At 33.9% G+C, this 18,142-nt stretch overlaps 1 protein-coding gene across 5 annotated transcripts in view; it reads right to left on the bottom strand.

Annotated features, from left to right (window-relative positions):
* Positions 1 to 1,854: 1,854 nt before the first annotated feature.
* Positions 1,855 to 18,142, bottom strand: part of Cept1 (choline/ethanolamine phosphotransferase 1) — a 38,229-nt gene continuing 21,941 nt past the window's right edge. For 4 of the 5 annotated variants that reach the window (XM_015505067.2, XM_048815148.1, XM_048815149.1 and 1 more), the window contains 5 exons: positions 10,388 to 10,472; positions 4,422 to 4,553; positions 3,833 to 3,991; positions 3,212 to 3,337; positions 1,855 to 2,630 (listed from right to left, as the gene is read on the bottom strand). In XM_015505067.2, the coding sequence (XP_015360553.1) occupies positions 2,511 to 2,630; positions 3,212 to 3,337; positions 3,833 to 3,991; positions 4,422 to 4,553; positions 10,388 to 10,472 (622 nt within the window). In that variant the 3' untranslated portion in view covers positions 1,855 to 2,510. Of the gene's footprint in view, positions 2,631 to 3,211; positions 3,338 to 3,832; positions 3,992 to 4,421; positions 4,554 to 10,387; positions 10,473 to 17,273; positions 17,359 to 18,142 lie in introns of all 5 variants that reach the window. The other variant, XM_015505065.2, reaches the window with a different exon arrangement.

Below are 18,142 nucleotides of genomic sequence, written 5' to 3'. Positions count from 1 at the left end.
TACTTTACCTGCAGTTTTAGATATCCCACTTCCAACTGCTTGTTGTTTTGAGAAGCCCAGTTTGATTCTTTGGCTAAAGGTAGAGGGATCCCTGTATTGACATTTTTTTCTTTTTGGGAAAACAGAATCATAACTGCAAGAGTCTAAGGAGTTTAGTGGTTACTTAGTCCCTCTTCCCTCTATACCTCTACTGACAGCTTCTGTTTAAACATTGCAAGAGATGGGAAACATTTTTAGAAGCATCTTGTCTTTCAAAAATTTTACCTCTTTTATTTGAGTGTGGCCCTCAGAGTCTCTGAATTTTATGAAGAATACAAATGTTTTGTAGGGTTGAAAAGGGTCAGGGGGGCTTCCAAATTGAAGTTAAAGCCAATATAAATTGATCTGGAGAACACAGAGACACTACTGCAGGTGTTCCACTGTCCACACCGTGCCAACTATGTTGCTGTTCTTCACAGCTTCTAAGAATCACAACATCTTTTTAGGCAGTTTATGGCCTCTGTTCCTAAACTTAGTTGTACCTCAAAAGGTTTCAGAGCAGGGACCAGAATCCTGGGAAGCTCATGAGAATACTGAGGCTCCATCCTAAATCTACCAAAACGTCCTTAGAGATAAGATCTGGAAATCTACATATTTTTTAAAAAGGTGCTTCAAGTGATTTTAGTACTCCACTAGATAAATCAACATAATAATCAGAACCAGTGGAACTATACAAATGTACCCTTGAAAATGATATCTAGGGCTGAAGCACACACTGCATCTGAGTGCTTTTCAGATTCCCTTTATGCTGAAAAAAGACTCTAGGATATACATTTCAATTAGCCCTCAACATCTCAATTTACAGATTTAGCTCACTAAAATCCAGTGTGGTGTAGGAGAAAACACTGAACCAGTATTCAGAAGACATGGATTCTAGTCTCCATTCTAAAGGATATCAATACTGTGTGCCATTGGTATGGCAGTTAGGCTCGCCAGGTGATTAATGCCTCCCAGGTGATGAATGCCTGCTGTGCCTGTTGTGATAATCAACTAAGACAACAGATGCAACTGTTGAACAAGAGTTATCCTCCTTTTTCCTGCTTTGTCCTAGCTTTCAAAACTTTGCTGTGTCCCAGCACGTTCCTATATGTGTTTCTCTATCCCAGATGTTGGAGAAGTTACTAACAAACAAAGGTAATAAAAGAGATTTCATTTCCTATTACGGTTTAGGAAAGAAATTCAAGGTTTAACTCATCTTGCTAATCCAGATCTACACTGGACTGATGGACTCATGAAGAGTGCAAGAAAGTGCAGTTCTGGCTGCCAGGGAAGGCAGTGCAGCTACTGCTTATTCTGGATTATGGAACAAGGTATAAATAAAAGTCAATAATAAGATAGTTTATTTTAACCCTAAAATGCTTCTGCTGTCTCTCTCTTCATTCAAGCAACTGAACACCTATACAAATGAAAATAGATCTGGTTCACAAGGACACTTAGTTCCTATTTCAAATTGTAGTATAAACATGGAAAAGGAGTGTGCCAGAAAAGAAGAGTGCAAAATGACCCCTTAGAGAGAACCCAGGCAATTACTGAAAATGTAGGGGAAAGGACTCAAGATTCCCAAATGACCCATAATCACAAGGGTAAGGGAACGACTATAACACAACGAACCCATCAAGAGGGAAGATGAACACTGTTCATCTTTTATAAGTTAAATAGTTTCTATAAGATAGGTCGGTCATGGGACATAGTATGACAACACAGCTGACCAAATTTCCTTATTTATTAAAGAACAGGAATAAATTTTCCTTATATTTTAAAAAATGACATTAAACTTAGTTTATCTCCCCCACTGAATAAAACTTGAGAAAAAGCTGGCTTTTAGATCATTTATTTATTTAAAAAAATAAAATGGATCGACAAAGTTACCACATTATTCTGCATGCTAATAGGATTTCCCAAGCCCACAAGAGATACCATTTCTTGAGCAATAAAAAAATTACATCCTCAACAATGTGAAGATAGGAAACCTTTCAACCCAAATTCCAGGTCTTTATCACTCATTTCACCTCACAAGCTAGTGGGATGTATCTGTGTCACAAGCTGAGCTCTTTAGTAAAGAAAGCTTGAGAAGACATAAACAAGGGTGTTACTAAAAGATGATAATTTGTTAAAATTATAAAACAACCATCTTTTGGCCTGCAAATATTCTACATTAGAAATCTCCTTCACTGGGGACCTGCTCCCCATGACAATATTATTCTGAATCCAGGATAATTACAAACACATGGCATTTTTTCCTGCATGCTTTCTTGGGCCAAACCCTGTATGATGACATGTACAATTTACAGGATGGGACTTGAAATTCCCATTCTCACACAGGATAGTTAGGGAGTGTTACCAGTAACAAAGAATAAAAGTTACATAACATTGATTATAAATTATATTTGTTCCTATTCACCCCCATTCTTCTTAATATGTTCAGATTCTTTCCTGCAGAAAACATGAGTTTCCTATATAACACCAACTAATTAATGATGATTAGAATGAGCTGTAGAGACCTTGATTCTGAAGACATGTATGTGCAGGTGAGACGCAATCTGATTGCAAACACTGACACAGTAGCGGATCAAATCAAAGAAAGACAAGACCTGGAAAGAAAAGGGACTGTTAGATTCTCAGCACCTGCTTAGGTAATCTCTACATTTCCCCAAAGGAAAGGAGTGGCATCTTACTTCTCTCTTCAAATTCACCATCAATTCTATATAATTTTGTAACTCAGTTTCTCCATGCTTTTTCCTTTCCACTAAAGATCAATAAACTCTTAGAGAGACAGTAAATATTTTAAATTTTGTCTTTTGTCCAAACTCTTCCACTCTGCCACTATAGCATGAAAGCAGCCACAGACAATACAGAAAGGAACGGCTGTGGCTTGGGTAAACAGGTTAAGGGCCTACAGGGTATAGTTTGAATTTCTGATTTACATGGTCAGAAATTTGGAATTTATGAGTCCTAATGTAGGAAGAACTAATAAAAATAATGCAAAACAAAGAAACAAAAACCTCAAATACAAAGTCACAAGGAACTTCCACACTGCCTTATATATGTGATTTGTGGATTTCTGGCATTCCCATTCATAATTCTATGATTCTATAAATTAGGACTGGCTCATTAAAAACAAACAAACAAACAAGGAGTACCAAATCATGAAATAAGATAGCAGAATACCTACCAAGGCAATCCAAAGTACAATATACTCATCAATAAAGCTGTTAAAATACTGGTCCAGAAACAAAAGTGCTGGACCTATGAAAGCTGTATCATGCAAATGCATTTCACTTTTCGTCATGTGTGCAACCTATGAATAGAATAAAATTAATGATGTAGGCATTTTCATATTAAAGCAACTGGGAGCAACGTGGTAAATCAGTGTTGTATTCACACAGAGTTTCAAGAATTATTCAGCAATAGTTGTTGAGTTTCCAACACTAAAAACTCAATAATCTGATGTGTGAAAGGGACACATCATGTCAAACTAAGCTTGCAAATGCTTTCTCCAAAGAGCCTTAATTTGAGTGTCCAGATTGAAGACAATATACTACAGAGTGCAGATAAACTGAACAACCAAATTATAAGAGTGCATAAAATGGTGAAAAATTCTAGGGGTTCTAAGAACTTCTGGTAATCTCAAACTGCAGCTTTACAAAAGACTAAAAATAGCTTCCATAATGATTTCAAAAGATTTTTATTGTAAACCCTAGTCTGTTTAGGAAGCTATAAAATAAAAACAAGGACCATAAAACCAAAATAAGATGAAAGTTAAAAACAAAACAAGTAGAGTTGAGGTGCTTACCACAAGCTTATTTGTGATTTTAGCTGATACAAAACCAAATGTCAGTATATAAAGACAGGGATGCTTCTCAAAAAGCTGAACTGCTGATTTCTTGTAGATCATTACAGCTAATGCAATCACTGATCCAATATGGAGAAAAGGAGAAAGGACACTTGTTCCCTGTACAGAGTGAAGAGAGGTGGTAAGGGTACTATTCAATGTTCATCAGATACACATGGATCTATCATAAAATGGATCATCTCAAACTTTCTATAACCCCATGGTGCCTGACAGCCAACAATATCTATAAACTGAACATTGGAAGAGCTAATGAAAAGCAGCAGCAAGAACGGGTTAGGCTTATTATTTACAAAGCAGATCATACTTTCTAAAAATATGTGTGTGTTTGTGCATGCACAAGAACATGCATATATAAGCATTTAAATGTATGTATGTATATATAAAACTGAGAAGTTTTGGACACTTTTCCTTAAGGCTAAGTAGAAATACTAAATTAACTAATGATTTTATATACTTCAAATGAAAAACAAATTGACCACAAAACCAAGTCCTAGTTTGGAAATCAACAGAAATCTTAAGATATACTCACTGCTATTGTTGATCCATTTTTGCCAACACCACCTGTGAAGATTACACGGAAGTAATTTGTACAGGAAAATATGGTCCCTGCTACAGTACAAAGCGCAGGAAAAATTTTCATTTGAATATTCAGCACTGGAATCTTTAATAGGTAGAGAGAAAGAACAATTAAAATATATACAAACTAAAATTAAAAAAAAACAGTATAAATATTTGATTTATATTCCCAAATATTCTTCATTCCCTCCAGTTTAATTAATACTTAATGGAAGCTTCCTTCTCCTCTTCATCATAAGCAATATGACAAGACTCAAGAGATGAGGCTGTAAAAAATTAACTTACTTCTGACACCTTTAAAAAACTGGATTCAATTTTATTAATCTGTGTCATAAGCTAAGAATGATTCTCCTAATGCATCCCAGAGATCTGGCAACAGTGAACTAGGCTAATGTCCCATAAAAGGGGTGTGCCTTGCCTTTTTCTTTGTGTATTTTAAAAATTCTTCCTTTAAACCTGTGGTATACCCCCCTATTGTAGTGAGGATATATGAAGCATAAAAGGATAGAAATATTTGCCACTAAATTATAAAAATACACAAACACAAAGTAGAGAATGGAAGAGAAGGTTCTATTTGGAAGAGTTCCCAATTCTAAATTGCTAAGACACAGGCAGGTAGGGAAAAAAAAAAAAAAAACAACCAAAACCCTTGTCAAGCAAATCCAAACAGTTACAGCTCTACAATCATGTATCTAAATTTCTAACATATTAGGTTTACTTTTCATAAAAAGTAAATAACATTGCTATGGTACTATATACTGAAAATATGAATTGATTTACCTAAAGTAAGGGGGTGGGGGATGGAGTAGATCCATAACATGCATTTAATCTTCCAAGAACAATATGTATCATTTAAAATGAAAGACACTTGCACTCTAAACTTTTAAAATCATTTAAGAGTCTCTTCTTTTTTCACATTCCTCTTTTAGTTCTCCTGGTTTCAAAATTTGTCCAATATCGATTGAAAAGATAAATGATAAATTTCAGTAACAGAAACAAATGATTACAGGAAAAAGATTCCAAAATCCCACAGTGGTTTGATAGGCAATGAGTTCTTAAAATGAAAACTTTCTTTTTCTTTCTTCTTCTTCTTCTTCTTTTTTTTTTTTAAGACAGGGTCTTGATAAATTGTTGAGGCTAGCCTCTAAACTGCAATCCTTCTGCTTTAGCCTCTCCAGTAGCTGGAATTACAGGCATCTGGCTTGCTGAAAATATTTTAATTAAGGCTATTTATATTTTCGGGGATGTCATCTGCCTACACTTTTAAACAAAATCAAAAATAGGACAATTCTTTTTCTTTTTGTATATATAAAACCCCAGTAAAACTGACAAAAATAAACTTTAATGTTTGGATACTCTATTAAAACTCTGAAGAGCTCACTTTATTTGCACAACTCTATGACCTCTTGCAAAACTACAGCACTTAAAAAATACTGAAATCAAACATTCAAATTTCAAGTTGTACCATAGCAGTGTTTAATTTTCTAAAATGAAATAGGTCTAGCTAAAATCAAGTCCAGAACTTTAGGGTGCCTCCTAAGTGGTCTTCTTCCTTCCCTGATATCCAACCCTGACAGCTCAAATTCAAAACTTGTTTCCAATAAAGGAGAAAACCAACACCATGATTGCTTTGAATTCTAAGGGATTTTTTTCCTGCTCTCAGAAAACTGGGGGAACATTACAATCTAAATCTGATGCACCTGGCTGGAACTCAATACTCTTGGCTAGTTTTATAGTTCCCAGTCTCTTCTGCACTGCTCCCACATTTTCCTCCCATTGAGACAAAGGATCTCTCTGGCAAATGGGGAAATACTACACTTGACCACATTCCAAAAGAAGCAGAGCATTATTTCATTATAGGGGCATCCCCGCAGTATAGCCAGAGTATCTGAGTGAGTGCCAACTGTGTATAATAGTTTCTGTATCACAATTAGACTGATAAAGCATCTTAACCACATTTATAAGTGGTGAACCTGCTTTAGGATCATGGAAATTGTTGCCCTTTGAAAGAAAAAAGAAAAATACAAACTTTAAAAAAGCCAGGCAAATTAATACATATCTTGAATTGCAAAGTAAACAAGCTAAGATGTAAGAGCAAAATATCATAAACATTTTTAGGGTTCTCATTTACTTCTATTACATGTTAGTTATAAACACCAAATATAAGCCCTTGAGTGTAGGATTTTGTTTGAATTGATTTATGTACTCTCTGTAGAGCCCTGGTTATTGTAGGTGTTCAATATTTATTTGTTGAATGAAGATTAAGATCTCTTTTTCTCTTATGCATGTAGAATTCCTGTTTGGGGAGTGTATGACAAAACATCTTGCTTCCAACATTGAAAATGAAAAAGGTAGTTAGGTATATTAAAAAAAAAAAATAAGGCAAAGAAGCAAAAGCTGGAGTTGGAGGAATCCCTAGTCTTACACCAATTGAACCACTTATAAAATGCACTATATTTTCACGTTGCCATTTTCACCCATCACTCAAGATCAAGGAGGGTGGGCACATTGTATCTTTTCTCCCTGTCACAAAGGATGGGGACATTGTCTTTCCCACTCTGTTTCTGTCATCATCTTATTGGCATTCATCAAAGGTGGCCAAGGTGCAGCTACTCTAGAAAAAGGCAAAGAGCTGTACTGGAAACATCTTATTCTCAGTCCTGCTTGAAGCTTTGGTAATCTTCAAGACTTGGGAAGACCAAGAACTGTCTTGGGCTATAATGTCACGATAATGTCTTTTCCATAGCCAGGGGAAAATTCTCTGGACTCATGACAGAAAATAATACACCCAAATAATATGAATTAAATGTAATTCATTTGGTGGGGAGTACTGGGGATTGAACTCAGGGGCATTCAACCACTGAGCCACATCCCCAGCCCTATTTTGAATTTTATTTAGAAACAGGGTCTCATTGAGTAACTTAGCGCCTCACTTTTGCTGAGGCTGACTTTGAACTTTTGATCCTTCTGCCTCAGCCTCCCCAGCGGCTGGGATTAAGGGCGTTCGCTTCCAAACCAGCAGTAATTTGTTTTTAAAAAGGTTAGACATTAAAATAAAAACAAAACTTAAATTTTCAGCACCTTTAACAGATTACAATGGACATGGAAGTGTTTTAGTTTGACAATTTGGATTATTGCAGATTATTGTCAGTTATTAACTTATAAACTTGTTTCCTTATAATAAAATGTTCTTGTAGGTTTTGTAGATTTCAGTAAAAATAGAGAAAGCATCATTTTACAATTAGATACTTTTTCCCAAAGAATGTGGTAATGCCTGTTTGTAAATCATTTTAATGTTAGTGAGTTTCACCAAATACAGTAAATGTTAACATAATTGTTTAAGAAAAATTACTATGTCTGAATTATTTAAGTGGAACGGTACTTTTAATTTTTTAGTACAAGAATGAGAAACAAATAATTTATACTACATTATCAAGTCTTTGGTCCTACCAAATGATCCCGAACCTTCATTTGTAGTAGAATCCAGTTGCTTAAACTGAATTCCAAAAGGTTTACTGCATATTTAATCAACTACTACATTTAGGAGAATCAAAATCAGTGAAAGTAACCATGAGTGGATTGTATGTGGTTCTTTTCCAAAGTGAGGATTCTCTCTTTCTCTCCCTTCCTCTCTTTCTCAAAGGATGAGATGTACAAGATAGTTCTAAGACTTTCCAAAAGGAAATATTCTTTTGGGAAGTAATATACAGAATATATGATTTTTTTTTTGTTTCTTGCAATGCATAAACAAAGTACTAACTTTTGTTCATGAAAACAACTTCTTTCCTTTAAAAAACAAAACCCAAACCAAACAAAAAGTAAATAACAAATTTTAATAAAAACCCATCTTTTTGGACAAAAAAGCAGCAAGAAATAGGCAATCCAAATACAGTAGATGTAAACTGCTTACCTTCGCAAAATAGCTGATCTTCTGGAATCAACTTTATGAAGATATTTGTACTTTTTTATTTGCTTTTACCATAAATTTGCCTTCTAAATATAAGTAAAAGCCCTTTAATTTAATGAGAATTTGGAAAGCAATTTTATTGCCTCAATCTCAAGAGATGAAAATCTCACAACTGAACCCTAAATAAATACTTTTTCTCTGTTTTGGCACATAAAATACACTACATGTAGTAACTGTTCCTGAGCTAACATAATGCATTTAAAAAAGTATATTTAGTAAAGAACTCACAAGCCAAGAAAAAGAAAAGAAAAAAGCAGTAATACAGGTTGAAAATTCTTAACCATAATATCTAAAACTTAATGCTCAAAAAGTTTTGGATTTTGAAGCAGTTGAGATTTTCTTTTTTGATTAGGGATGCTCAACTGCTTGAGTCTATGCAAATATTTGGTAAATCCAAAATAATCCAAAATCTGAAACCCTTCAGGTCCCAAGCATTTTAGATACTCAATCTGAGGAGTGGTCAGAGGTCAATTTGGAAGTCTGTGTTGAGAATTGCTCAAAGAACGCAAAACATTTCACCAACCTCAAATACCACTACAGAAGTCAGGTCCTTCCCTTTGAGTTGAATGATGCTAGCAGAAGCACTAATGAAGCTAACAGAAGAGGAGTTTGGGAATCCGTTTTCCTGCTGCAACTAACCTCATTAATTGTGTTTGGATTGCTTGGCGTGGGAATTCCATTTCAGTCTTAAATCTACAGAAAACTTCCAACAAAGGCATTAAATAATTTCTGGCAATTAATAATTAAGGAAATGTGTCAGTTACACTTCCTGAAGCCCCTCATTTACTTGCATAAATGAGTTAAGTAAGGAAAAATCTTTTTCACTGTATTTTCCCTTATATTTTAAAAGTAATCTTATTTTTAAGAATTATGTTCAGGGCTGGGATTGTGGCTCAGCCGCAGAGTGCTTGCCTTGCACATGTGAGACACTGGGCTCGATCCTCAGCACCACATAAAAATAAATAAAAATTAAGGTATTGTGTCCATCTACAACTAAAAACAAATTAAAAAAAAAGAATTATGTTCATTTAGGCTTAGTAAGATTTTTAGTAAGATTATAGCAAATAAATGACACTGTACTCTGAAGGCGGGTAGTGGTAACCAGCAATTAACTGAGGATCAGGGAGTACAAACTACTTTGACCCAAATCCAGCAGACTATAGACTGTAGGAGCAGTATCAGCTTTCATTCAATGATTCCTATTTGGTAGGCACTATTTTAAGTGTTTAACACACATTAACTATTCAACCCACAAAATAACTTTATGAGAAGACTACTATTATTGTCCTCATTTTGCATAGGAAGAAACTAAGCCATAGACAGTTATATAATAGATTAATTTCACACAGTAGGCAGTGGAGCCTGGATCAAATAAGGGTAGCTTGATTTCAGAGTTTGTGTCCTTTGCCCTGGTATTATATTCCCTATCTGAGGTTCTCATAAAGAATTTGTATTTCTGGTCAACCTGAAAATCAAGGTCATAGTTTGTTAATCCTGTATCACTAACTTCATTCAATAAGTATTTATCTTTTTTTCTGAGGCAGAGTTAATTTACATTCCTAAATTTGTTATGTGGCTTTAAGCACATGGCATGCAGAAAAACTAGTGGACTGACATAGTTCAGCAAAACAAAATGTGCAATTTAATCTTGTCACTGGTTAACCTGTTACATTACCTGGTCTTTCCTAATATGTAAAATGGATGACAATAATGATTCAGATTCTTACAGGCCTTCAAAAATAAAACCTTGGAATAGACCTAATGTCCTATATAACTCCAAGTAGCAAAATTCATCCTGCCCTCAAGAGAAGTATGTGTCCTACTGTTTGCTGGGATTTCTAATTTTCAGAAAAAATATTTTAGACATTACCCTTTAATGAATTATCCCATATTAGAAAACACAAGCAAAGACAGCATGCATCACATGGGATATACAATGTGAACAAAGTTACCATAGATTGCCAAAAAGGTGGTCCTCCAATCACTGCCAGCAAATGCATGATTATTATGAAGATTTGCACTTCAGTCACATCAATTCTGATTAGGTACAAAAAGCCAAAAAAGCATAATTACTCAAAACAATTTCATGTTAATTACTTGCAACCATAGCAGCATTCCTCTATCATGCACAATAGAAAAAAAAAACTCAAATATTGAGGAAAGGTGAAAAGGAGGCATCAAAATTTGTTATGAGCAAAATCATAAAATCCAGAGTCTTAATTTAACTTGATAAATTTCACAGAGCAATAAAAACCCCTCCTTTCCAAAGGAAATTTCTGACTCAGTAAATTACTGAAGCTGGATTTATTTAACTGTAGTTTAACCTTTCCCACCAAAAAAAAAAAAAAAAAAAAGTATACATGTATTAAGTTTTGAGTATCAAGCAGAGGATTATATTGCATGGGTATACGATATAAAATCTTAAGTGCTTTGTAGTATCAAATGAAAAAATGGTGAGCTTTAACTAAAGTAACAAATCACTGAGACCTTAAAAAAACATACTGTTCTTTAGATACATTCATTTAATGCTTGCCATGTTGTGAATGTAAAAAACAAAACAAAACAAAAAACCCTTTCATCCAATTCTCAAATTCTTATTCTCACTAGGTTAACTACCTTCACATTTCTGGAAAGAAGATACTGAAAGCAGCCAAGAAGTGGCTTTAGGATTGCTGAAAATGATCTTATAGTCAAGAAGAAATAAACCTGGTGCAAAAAGAGGGCAGTAGAAATTAGAAGCCTGAAAGTCTGGGGAAAAACAAAACAAAACAAAACAGAATGTGGGCAAAACAGTTGAGAAGCAAAACATATGCTGGTGTCCTTTCCTTAGGTAGACTAGCACTGTATATAATCTTGGTATCATTCTTAGATTGCTGGATCCAAATGCTTTCTAGTGTTTAGAATTTATCCTACAGATATGCTTGTTTATAACCATGGTTATTCACTACAGATTTTATAGTAGCAATTTTTTTAAAAAAAAAATCAATGCAGGAGTGGTTATATAAATTATAATACTTCCATACAATGGAATATTTTGTAGCCCTTAAAGAGAATGGAGAAGAGTAGCTCCCTAAATATCTATATGGAAAAATAGCAAATGTATTAAGTGAAAGAAAGTTGCAGAATGTATGAGACTACTTTTTGTGTCAAAAAGGGAAAAAATTAATATTCTTTTATATTTTACCAGTAGATGCATAAAACATTTCTAGGAGAATACATTACCTATTAGGGTGGTTACCTATTATAAGGGAGGACAGTGTAGGAACTAGGCAGCTGAGAGGTAAGGATGAGAAGGATACTTTTCACTGTATACCTTTTTATAGTGTGTTTTTCAATTGAGCAAATAATTTAGTTACTAAAAATAATCAGTCTAAGAAAAGTTTGTATCAACAACAAGGGGGTTCAGTTTCCACCGAATAGAGCCCCCATTTCTAAAATTAATACTTAAAGCAGATAACCTATAATGTGAGCTTAAGATATGTAAGCTTTAATGCCCATGAAAGATAGCTGGGTTGAAACCAGTCTCTTGAAACTAAAACAACAAGAACAACAAAAACCAAAAAAATTATCTTTATTTGATCAAAAATATTTTTAAATAGAATCTTATTCAGCTGCAAACAAATAGTGATGTAGTTATCTTGTTATACACACTTATTGAAAAAAAAAAGTGGATTGAATTAGGCTAAAAAGAATCTGTAGAGCTGACCTGGTGAGTGGTGTTGCCAATAAGGGAAATTACACTCAGGAGCAGACTCAGGAGACTAAGCAGGTAGGTGTCAAAGATGATCGATTCTGTCTTGGGTGGAGAAGGGCAGACATCTTAGAACATTTTTTCTGGACATATGAAGTAGCCTTTTGGAAGGGGAAGGGCCAGAAGTATAGAATTACAAAATAAAAATGGAGGGAACCTTATGCAATTAATCTTTGTACTGTGGATATGAATATAAAAGAGAAAAGATCTTCACAAAGTCTCAAATTGGGATTCTTAGGGAAAGATTTGTGGACTAGCATGTTTCAAATTTTGGGAGACAGAATTTTATAAATTATTCAGACACTGTCATTATATTTAGTTCAAAATGTTTTAATGGTAGGAAAGGGGGCCAAGGAAAACTTACCAGTCAGTAGACAGTTAGGAATATTTTTTTCCTATTTGCTTATCTTATTGAGAGTAATCCTCTGAACTCCAGGCTGAGATCTTTGCTCTGAATAGGAGAACTGCCTATCATCACTTCTGAAGTGTACCATTAATCTTGACTAAGAATGAAAAAGAGTGCAGTACAAAGCTATTTCCAGGGATGAGGACTGAAGTTAGCTGAGACAGGTAGCAGAAATGATAAATAGAAGACCTAATGATTCTGTTTAGAAGAGAATTAGTAACATGACAGTCCCTTTTGCCATCTGTCCACTAAGAAATCTCTCAGTGTGGGCTCGGTTTAGTGGATTGCTTATTAGGAACAGGTTCATTTTAATCTTTTTGGCCATGTGGGAAAGACATGTAGAAAGATGAATATATATAGGTAGGAATTTGGAATTTCTGTATTCACTTCCTTTTATTCTTACTGTTTAAAAAATCGAGACCAGGCTGGGGTTTTGGCTCAGTGGTAGAGCGCTCGCCTGGCATGTGTGAGGCACTGGGTTCGATCCTCAGCACCACATAAAAATGAACAAATAAAATAAAGATATTGTGTCCATCTACAAGTGAAAAAACATTTTTTTAAAAATGGAGAACCATGGGTGATAATATTCCCAAGTGTTGGGATATTGTTGAAAATCAAAAAGAAAAAGAAAAAAAAAAAATCAAAGAAACTGACCCCCACTACAACAAAGAAGAAAAAAAAAAAAGCTCTTCAAAACATAAGGATTAAAAAAAAAAAAAAAAAAGACATAAGGGGCATGTGCACCCCCAAACAACTGTGATTTAAAAACAAATAGGTCTCTTATCTGCAGCATTAGATTTCTACAGCATAAAATTTTGGAGGGAGAAAGCATAATTTTCTTTACCTATGAAGATGTCTGAACATCTTGACTGGTATTGCTTTAAATAATTTCCTACTTCTACTTAAATTTAATGTAAGCTGTAAAAGGACAAAAAGAATTCCTTCAATGGCTGTGGACAACCCGTAATTAAAATTTTGGTCAGAACATACTTAAATTACAAGAAGCCAGAAATGAACATTGTTTTGGTTCTGATGGCTATCACAAGGATAAAAAAGGTAAAAAGCAAACCAGCTGTGAGATCTGAGAGCGCTCCCATTATTTTAATGGGGAGGCTGTTAAGTATGGCAGTCCAAGGTCAAAATAACCTTGAAGATCAAACTTCTAAGATCAATCATTCCTTAAAACAACACTCTAATGATCTGCTGATTAAGATGTAGAGAGAACAAACTGTCCTTAAATGAAAGAGTAATTTCAACTTCTAAACAAGGAACACCTAATCTCTTCAGTTGAAGGGAGGATCTCAGGGGACATTCATCACCATAGGAAGGTGGCTTAGAAATCTCACTGAAGACAGCGATCATATCAGAAGTACAAATTAGCCTTTAAAAGTGGTATTTAGGGCATAGGGTGCAACAACTACAAACTATCTACGTTAGCAAACTGAAGAAAATTTCTGTTTTTCTCAGTGCTGGGGATTGAGTAGGCAGGTGCTCTACCACTGAGCTATACAATGAGCCCCTGACTATTTTCCAAGTCTTAGTTTTCTCAGTATTTGGAGATACAGCTAACAAATGTGCAAATGCACTTGGCTTGAATTCTAATTCACTATTTAATGAAGGATGAAGGTATTTAAATGATATTCTGTGAGAGCTGATAAGTATCTTAATCATGTTTTTGCATAAGTTTTAATGTCCTCCCCCTCTAAAAATTAGAAGATAATCAATTTGTCTTCTACATGTGACATAAGCATTTTAAATATACACTTGCAGTTAATTTATACACAAAAGAATTTCTGTTAAGCTATAAATAATAAACACAACTGTGTTATAATTTAGGTTAACTATTAGTTTGGTTAACATAAAATATGTAGTAGGGATAAATTTACAATGTCAAAGAAACCCTGGTTGGTACAATTTGACTTGTGAGCTTCTGCTTAAAAACTCATTAGTTTGATGACATCTGAAAATGAATTCAAGGTTCAGACTACTATTAACTACAGATTTGTTTATTTGTAAATGGATCTGAATTTACAGGTAATTTATGAATAAGCAGAGCATGGCATTCATAACATACTTTACTAGAAATACTATGGGTAGGGTGAAGTGTTAGTGGACGGAAAGGAAGACTAGCCTAGAAATTTATCATATTGTCCTACAACATTTTATTTTCTATCCTTGATAAGGGACAAACTAGCAATGACAACAATCTTTGACAGGTATTAAATAACATTATCCATACAGCTGAGTGGTACTTAGATCTTTTTAATTCAAATGTTTATAGAGAAAACAGACAAATCTAAGTGTCTGTTTTTAAAATAAGCTGAATTATTAAAAACAGTAATACCCACCACTTGAATAACTTTATGGGTCATAAGGATTTTTTTTTTTTTTTTTTTTTTGGGTGCTAGGGATTGAACTCAGGAGCACTCAACCACAAAGCCACATCCCCAGCCCTATTTTGTATTTTATTTAAAAACAGGGTCGTACTGAGTTGCTTAGTGCCTTGTCATTGCTAAGGCTCGCTTTGAACTCTATTCTCCTGTCTCAGACTCCGGAGCTGCTGGGATTACAGGCGTGTACCACCACGTCCGGCGGATCATAAGATTTTTTGAAGACTAAAAAGCAAAAATCTGTTGAATAACTTTGAGAAAATGGAGAAAAATATAGGCTAAAGCTGGAATAAGTCATTGAACAAAAGAATTAGAGTGCAGATCTAAGCTAAGGGGCAGCCTATTCTCATCACTTTTGGAAACAAGAACTCAAAGTGGAGTTCACTCCATTTATTAACAACCTTGGAGTCAAGGAATCATGAATTTATTCTATCTGTATCATATTCAATTCTAGAAGAAATATGCAAGCTACTGGGAGTTACTAACATAGGTCTTAGAATTAATACAACAACAACAACAACAAAGACTACGTACCAAGCACTGTAGTCACCAGCATATTTACATATTTAACACTTCTCATCTTCACAACTACCCTCGGAGGTAGGGAATACTATCATAGTTTTATACATGAAGAAATTAAGTCAGAAAAATTAAAGTTTTTCAAATGTTACAGAGAAAATAGAGGCAGAAACTTCAAAGATATTGGGAGTGCTGTTCTTATGCAATGTTGGAACTCCTAACTTTTTAGCCTGCCTATCAACAGGGGCAAATTTTTTTTTAATTGCTATTGCTAAGATGATGCTTTCAGGATGATGCTTCTGTATTCTAACACAATTTTACCAAAGATGTTAGAATACAACAGGCAGTAGTGAATAGAAAGTTTAAATGCTAATAAGTTAAATTAACTTAGAAAAAAAATTAGGGTATTTTGTTATCATAAACAGGAGAAAAATAAATAAGTCAATATTCTGACTTAATCTTATTAAGAAAACTGGTGAGCATAACAACAAAAAATAAAACATGATAAAATATTATAAATCCAGGCGATCTTAATGAGCATAAAGCTACAAGTCTTTGGAGAAAGTACTAGAGACAGAGTAAGGGTCAAGAGAGGATAAAGACACATACTGAACTACGCCCAATTATTTTACCTATGAGTGAATCCCATAAATAAATATGTAGATACATTGTAAATTCAATTAAAAATGGTTTTGGTTTTGCTCCTAGACGTCTATAGTACTTCTCAGTATTCTTCATATACCAAGGTTATTTTGACAAAAGATGTAAAATATCCCTATTAAAGTGCTTGTAATTCTTTTTAGAGGAGCAAGGGACTTATGTAGAAAATCTAATGAAGTTTTGTATTGTGGGAATGATCTGTCAAATTTTCATATGGACAATTCCTCAACATTCTCTGAAATGCAAAACAAATTGAATGTAGGCACTCTGTTTTTAGTTGTAAATAAACTTTCACACTAAAGTGCGTAGGCTTCTGGATTTTTTTTTTTTTTACTGAGGAAATATTTCCTAACAAATGTTTTTGAACTTCTAAAAGTCTGAAGGTCCAAATTACATTTCTAATATGAAAGGAAAACAATAAACTACATTTCTTTAGGGAAATATGTATTGCTAAAAGAAAAAAATGAAAGAGGAAGGTATTCAAAGGGTGACTATAGTGACATGAAGAGCTAAGGATATTTAATTTGAAAGCACAACTAAGGGAGGAAAACATTAAACAAAACAAATAGAAATGAGAATAATTTCTAGAATTTTTTTTATAATACCAAGATCATTGTTAATCCAAGCTGAAGAAACAGAATGCTTAAAGGATATGCTGAAGAAGTTAATAAGCAGAATCTTTCCTACATTGAGTTTTCTGAACTTACTTGTCTAAGAAAAACTCTGCTTGTTTTTCTTCTGTTTTCAAAATAGAAATTCCAAAAAAACATAAAACCCCCCAAACCCAAAATCTATCTAATGGTGGAAAGGTATTTGTTTTAAAAAATATTACGTAGAGTAAAAGTAATATTAGGCATAATAAATAAATGGAAAAGTGAACTGGGGTTAGCATCAAATCATCAGAAATGACTTTTCAAAATCTTTGTTATATTAATAAGGTGGATTTTTATTGCCCTATTGTGTATTAAATTATTTGATCTATAATAATCTGTTTGTAAAATATTACCAGAAAGATTTTTTAATTTTCTAATTATTCTGTGCATGACAAAGGTGCCGTCTTTACTGAGATTACACCATTGTTCATCAGACAGCATGAATATTCTAGCAGTTACCGTGAAGTTCCAGAACCAAGGCCCCAGGGTTCCTGTGAGGAGCTGGAATATTATAATTAGGATCTGGGACTCTGTAACATCAAATCTATGCATAGGAAAACAAACATTTCAAAATAGTTTATTCAGAGCTTTTGCTAAAAAGGCTTACTAAAACAGGTAACAAAATAGCATTTTCCTTATAAAGACACCTAAAGATTCAAGAATACAATTTATACTCTATTGTACCATCCTTATGCATACACAAATATTTCTTATCCAAATAAAATTAGTACAAAAGTTTTAAAAAATTAAAACTGTTAACACACTGAAAAAAATGATTTGTAAGTTGGCAGCAGGAAATATTGGTCCTAAAAACAGTCAACTCTCAGTTACCTCGGAATAGCCAATACTACTTGCCAAATAATTACACTGTGACACAGGTCCCTTCAGTGTCAGAACTTATCTAGACTTCCCTGTAGACAGCAGTTACATACCCAGCCTCTAGTTTCATTTTTATTCTCAATGTTCAGAGATACCTAACATTACACAAAAGCATTTGGCTTTAGTTCTAATTCACTATTTAATGAGGGATATGAAGTAATTTAAATGACATTCTGTGAGAACTGGTCAGTATGTTAATCATCTTCCCCAAATTTCTAATGTCTTTCCTCTCTTAAAACAAACAAACAAACAAAACAGAAACTCCAGAGAATAATCTATTTTGCACATTTGATAAAAAAACCACTAACCTTGTACTCCTTTACTGCCCCAAACTTCATCACACTCCTAATTCTGTTATTTCAAAAAATTGGCAGATGTATGTGGAAAAAGTTGGAAAGAATTTAGTCAAGTGATTTCTTGGATGTTGATAGAGCAAAAATCAAATTGGC

This window comes from Marmota marmota, unplaced genomic scaffold (assembly GCF_001458135.2).
Source record: "Marmota marmota marmota unplaced genomic scaffold, marMar, whole genome shotgun sequence".
Lineage (NCBI taxonomy): Eukaryota > Metazoa > Chordata > Mammalia > Rodentia > Sciuridae > Marmota > Marmota marmota.
The sequence above is the reverse complement of the archived record's forward strand: the minus strand, read 5'-3'. Positions and strand labels throughout refer to the sequence as shown.